The sequence below is a fragment of the Cicer arietinum genome, chromosome 4, assembly GCF_000331145.2.
Source record: "Cicer arietinum cultivar CDC Frontier isolate Library 1 chromosome 4, Cicar.CDCFrontier_v2.0, whole genome shotgun sequence".
NCBI lineage: Eukaryota > Viridiplantae > Streptophyta > Magnoliopsida > Fabales > Fabaceae > Cicer > Cicer arietinum.
The window spans coordinates 59,671,932-59,677,931 of NC_021163.2; the positions used below are offsets into that span (position 1 = coordinate 59,671,932).

At 32.6% G+C, this 6,000-nt stretch overlaps 1 protein-coding gene across 4 annotated transcripts; it reads right to left on the reverse strand.

The window, feature by feature from the left end:
- Positions 1-110: 110 nt before the first annotated feature.
- LOC101500752 (E3 ubiquitin-protein ligase At1g63170) lies at positions 111-4,463 on the reverse strand. Of its 4 annotated transcripts, none has more exons than XM_004498574.4 (6): positions 4,207-4,463; positions 3,605-3,656; positions 2,883-3,479; positions 1,418-1,543; positions 1,049-1,334; positions 111-884 (listed from the first exon to the last, which is right to left on the reverse strand). In XM_004498574.4, exons 3-6 carry the CDS (start codon positions 3,452-3,454, stop codon positions 657-659), a joined length of 1,212 nt encoding a protein of 403 aa, XP_004498631.1. In that variant the 5' UTR covers positions 3,455-3,479; positions 3,605-3,656; positions 4,207-4,463; the 3' UTR covers positions 111-656. The 4 variants fall into 4 exon arrangements, with proteins under 4 accessions (XP_004498631.1, XP_004498629.1, XP_004498628.1 ...); XM_004498572.4 differs by having other exon boundaries at positions 3,605-3,687; positions 4,207-4,462; XM_004498571.4 differs by having other exon boundaries at positions 3,605-3,708; positions 4,207-4,462.
- Between the last annotated feature and the right edge of the window lie 1,537 nt (positions 4,464-6,000).

Here is a 6,000-nt window from a genome sequence, read left to right on the forward strand (position 1 = left end):
CCATAATTAGTAAACAAATGCAAAAATAAAATGCAATCCCTAGTTTGGTACCTATCAATAATCCTCCCCTGCAAAAAATGCAAATCCATACATATCCAGAGACGCCACAATTGTCTAATAAAGTAAGCAAATGGCGGCAGTACTTCACTATATATTGCTGTGAGGCTGTGACCCATTTACATGAAATTGTTTTTAACCCCCAATGCCAACAACACCATATATCTGTGGCCTGTGTTGAGCATCACTTGAAAAATAACTACATCACACCTAGACCTCAGAGTCGACCAACTTACAATTCCAACCAAAAGAAGAAAATATATAAACAAAAATGATATGGAATAGATTACCTCAATCCATCCATGGAGAAAAAGTGAGTATCATTGAAAGTGAAAAAAACTTTACAAGAGTAAATATGTATATAATAAGGGGTTTTTAGATTACTTTCTTTTGCTTCAAAAGATGAGTGGCTGTGTCATGTTATGAGAGAGAAAAACACAAACTTCTTGTGTAAGAACCCACCACCATTACTTGAGTACATAAAATAGGTGATTTATCTTTCTCTCTCAGTAACTTGTAAGAGGAGCTTATCCATTTCTCAGTTCTTGAGGATAATGAGAGGATACAAATTGTATGTATTGTATATAGCTAGATTAAACCTAGGTGTTGGTGACACCATTAACAACTCTGCTATCATCCCGTTGTTGGGTGGCATCTTCTCCAGACCCCAATCCTGTTAGGTCTTCACCAACCTCACTCTTGCATAGAGGGCACAATGCATTTATCTTTAACCACTTATCAACGCAGTCTTTGTGGAAAAGATGAGAACAAGGCAATTCTCTCAGCTCATCGTTATTTTCATACTTTGCCAGGCAGATGCAGCAAACCTGCAGACAACCACAGTAAGTACCAACGTTTCAGTCAGCGCCAGCAGACAAACGCAAGAAATCATTCACATAATTGGCTACAGTGTAACTAGACAAATAATGCCAGGATGCTACAAAGTTAAATTATGTATACTGAATAAACAAAGATTAGATTGTGTACTTACTGCATCTTCACCAGAGATCACACGCTCCTTTTCGGTTCCTCCAGCCACAATTCCACCTTCCATATTAGCAGAGTTGTTTTCACCATTTCTTTTATTTTTCTTCATCTTGAACTTGTAAGTTGGCAGAGCATTGATGGATTCAGAAGTTGCCCCTCTGTTTTGTGTCAGATCCTCTCTAACACCAAGGATGGAAATTATACACGGGAGACAACAGCAGATGGTTGAACAGAGAATGAAAGGCATAGCATAACCAATACAGCTAAATGCAAGAAATACTATACATAACCTGCCAAGCAAAAGGAAAAGGATATAATTTGGAAACCCTGGAAAACTAGAAGATTAAATGTAAGAGTGTATGATAGGGTATACCTATACAAGTTAGGAGCTTCATCAATAGAAGATCGTCCCCCAAAGATCCATACATTTCCAACAACAAACCACACAGCGAAAAAGCAATCTAAGGATATTTTGAAGTATTCTACAAGTATCTTCATTCTGTGTCACAATTATGAACAAGACTTAGCACCATAATAAACTACTAACAAATTACAATGCTCAGAATTTCAAAAAAGTTCAAAAATTCATTAAATGAATAACAGGGAAATTGGAGTGAGAAACGAACAAGGCAACAAGCATGACATAAGTAAGGGATTATTTAAATAAAACAAAATGAATTTTAACATGGTAATCATTAATTAACAGTTAACTAGAAGTTTCTAATTCTATTACTGAAGCTGGTAAATACATCCAGAAACTAATGACCAGTTCAGTAATAAAAGTTAGTGGCTCACTCTGATTTGATGCTTTCAGTATGCTACATAGACAGTGCAAGGTAGTATTCTTCATTACACAGCAATGGCTACTCTGCCAATTCTGCATATTCCTTCACTACTAGGATAACTGCCCCAGGCACTTCTATTTTGTTTACAATGGCTATATGATGGCACAATAGCTTAGGTGGGAGGTTGGTGGACATGATGGTTGCTATAAGGACTGTCCTGACTGCTTTACAGGTGATATCAATTTCAAATGCAATCATAATATTGTTCTAGATCTAGGGAGTTATCTGAAAAGATATTTTTTCCTAGGAAATTTCATATACTGCAGTGTTACCGATGGAGGAAAGCCAAAAATCTGCTATGGTGCCGCCATCCTTCACAAATTGGCCATGGCAGTTGTATAGAAATCAGCCACCACAATCTGCGTCATAGCCGATATTTGACAACACTGATATACTCTCAAGTTGATGTGGTCATTAATTGATTTTGTTGGGATGCTACCTAAAGTGCATAGTTGTATTTTCCTCCTAGGCCTTTCATGTTAAGTAGTTTTAGGTAAGCATCAATCGCCAATCACGGCAGGGAAGGATGCAGAATAGTCCTAAATAAAAACTGGGTGGAGGGAAATACGCTATACATATTAAACTGATGAATTACATATGATGGTTAGGAAAAAATGATAAATTGATTAGTAAACGTAAGGTACAAGTTTTACTTGTTTCCAATTCAAGATAAAGAAAGTGTAAACACAGCTTCTAATAAATATTGGGAAAGATTTATTTGGGGATCAAAAGTTGTCCAAAACCAAAATAGTAAGTACAAGATCAGAAGATAAGATTCCTTCCTACAAGAATGCAAAATCCCACAAAAATGAGATCAAGAAATATACATCAACTAAACAAAGCTTGCCTGCTAGCCACAAACTTTGTAAACCAAAGTTTTCTTTCCGAGCAAAATAGAAGCGGTTATAATGGTATTGAAATTCTTGCACTACAATAAATCAATTAATAATATTTCTAAAAATCATTTAACCACAATAGCAATTAATTCATTACCTTCTATTCATCAATATTGAAGCTTGATTACTTCTGGAGGATACAACAGCAGTCTGACCATCTCCTCCATTATTTCTGGAAATAGAAAGAAGTGACCCGGAAGGATCACTAATTCGAGGAGATGTTTGCCGTGACTGAGCTGAATCTTGTTCTCGCATATGGTTATGATGATAATACCGCCAATAAAGAAGAGGGAGGGTAGCAAAACATCCAGAAGCATAACCTACTATCCATTGAAACAACGGGGTATGCGGATGCTCATGCCTTGACAATGTCAAAACAACAACAGATGCAACAATCTGGCTTAATAAAAGAACTAGCTCAATAGATATCCATAGCCCAGAATGAACAGGACTCCTATTCCGACGAGAATCCGCCCGCCTTATGAACGAAGAATTCCTATTATTCAATTCACTTGATACGCCTGAGGCTGAAACCAAAGGCTGAGGTACAGGCAACCGTGCACCACTTATTCTTTCTTCATGATGTGACAAGGCGGATGTGGAAGCCTCAACACTCCCAACTATTTCTATAATATGTTGACTGTCACTGAAGCTCCCGGGTCGCTCCATCAGCGACAAGGAAGCGTCTTTGAACCTTTCAAGATACAGTTCTGGTTAGACAACATTCATCTAATCTAACTCCCCCAACAACACAACTGACAGCCAATAAATCATCTAATACAAAAATAAAAAACAAGCTCACAAATATACATATATTACCTTCAAATACAAATTTCTGAGGTGCGATCCAAAACAAAAGCTTCACCTTGCACTAGCAAAACAAGTCTACTTAGTTGCAACATCTGAAGCAGCAAAACCAGCCACTTCCATCAACAATAGCATTCTATTAAAACGTAATCTTCATTTCCAAAACCATACATACATCATAGTTGTCATCTTTCAACAAACACACACATATATGAGCAGGGATCAAATTACTCTACAAGTAACTCTGAGCTGAGTTACTCGGCTTAATAACTAATTATAAACATTGAATTTAACCAATTTTAAGTATTCACAATTATTAGTGTCCCCATTGCACAAAAACAACCTAATCTGACGCCATAAAAAAAACTATAAAATAAACAAAAAATATAACGTTGCTTGCAAAACGAGAAAGGAACATTATCTAACCTAATTTTAGCACATGACATGATAACAATTATTGACGAAACTAAGCCAAATTAAAATCAGCATAAATTTAAAAACAATTCGAAATTGTTTAACAGAAATGAAAACCTAATTACGAAATTTGTTATGACAGTGATTTAGCATGACGGGGAGTGCGTTTTAATTGAAATTGAGGGGAAAATGGAAAGTACCTGAAGGAAATGACGAAAGAAAGCGCGTGAAAAGGTAACTGATGAGAATCGAGGGAATTAAAGCATTGACTGAGTGAACGAGAAGGGAGGGTGAAGGAAGAAGACAAAAAGCGGAATCGGATGAAGAAGAAGAAGAAGAGAGAAACGACAGAAGAAAGGTGAAACGGCGTCGTAAAAGAGGAAGAAAGTCACAGTCACGAAGCTGTAATCTAAACTCACTTGCGTTGTTGCTTCCTTCAAGGTGTTACCTCTTTCACTACTATCTTTTTTCTTTTTTCTTTTTTCTTTCTATTTTAATATTTTAACTTCTTTTTTTATAATTAATTTTCTAGATCTCATCAAAATAAAAGCGTCGCCGAAAAATGTTGGTCTATAAAAATAAAATATAAATTGTAAATTATAGTTATTTATTTATATTTGAGAATACATTATGGGGTACTTTTTTGTTATACTTGAAAATGAAAGAAATGCTAATAAGTAATAACTGAATTTTGTCTTTCTTTGTTTTTTTGACAAATGTTATTTTGTCTTCTCTCTTTTTCTTTTCTTCTTTTACAATTAAAGTAAATGAGCTAAAAACTACCAATTTCCATATTTGAAGTCATGACAAGCCAAAAGATGATCAATGACTCTCTCTAGACTTTGTTTATTTTATAATAAAAAAATATCGTGTTTTCATTTTTTTTAATATATCGTTTTATTTTGTTGTAAGACTTTTGAAATAAATTACTTTTATTTGTTATAAAGAAAAAAAATAGTTAATAAATATATTTTTTTAAATAATAAAAAATAACTTTTCATATTTTTATTAATTCTAAATATAAAGGCAGTTGATTCTATTTATTTTTTTTAAGAGTTGATTCTATTTATTTTTTTAAAAAGTTGATTCTATTTAGTTGAGAAATATATAATTAAGATATATAGTTAATAATTATTTGAGGCATGGCAATTAATTTTGTTAAAAATAGGAATTTGTTCATAGACCAAAATTTACATTTATGTTTTCACTGAGACAATTATTTTATGTAACAATTATGACTGAATTATTAATTTAAAAGATAAAATTTTAAAAATTTTGATTTTTAAATTATAATTCAGGTTAGCGAATCAAATCAAATTATCTGTGAATTTAAACAGAGTCGAGTTTGAGTTAAAATAAAAAGCTCTTTATTTCGAACTCAACTCGTTCGAGTCAAACAAATCATTCACAAATTGAGTTGAACTCAACGAAATTTAACCAAATTAAACTCAACTCATTTCCTACTTAGTTGAATCATGGGTCATTAAAGTAGGAGTGATAACTAGTTTTAATGTTGAGTTTTGTTTCACGATGATATGTCTTATATGTATAAATGAGTAAATATGTGTTAGATAATTTGAGTTGCATTTTATGATTATTATTATGATGTTAATTAATTAGAGAATGATAACATGGCTCTCATAGGGGTAATTTACAAACTATTGTATTATTGTGGATTTTTATTATACGATTAGTTTTGAGATATTTGATGAAGTACAATTGGAATCTAGTAATTGAATAACGTCATCAAACTTATATAACTTATGACATATAGTTCTTAAAGTCTAGTATTGTATTAAGTGTTTGGAGTCTTAGACAAAAAAGCAACAACAAATTAAATGTTTTATAATTGCAAAAAACTATGATATTGTATCTTTTATCTAAAATTTTAAAATACTAAATATATAAATTAACATCTCTTATATATATATATATATATATATATATATATATATATATATATATATATATATCTTTTAATTTATATATAGAAA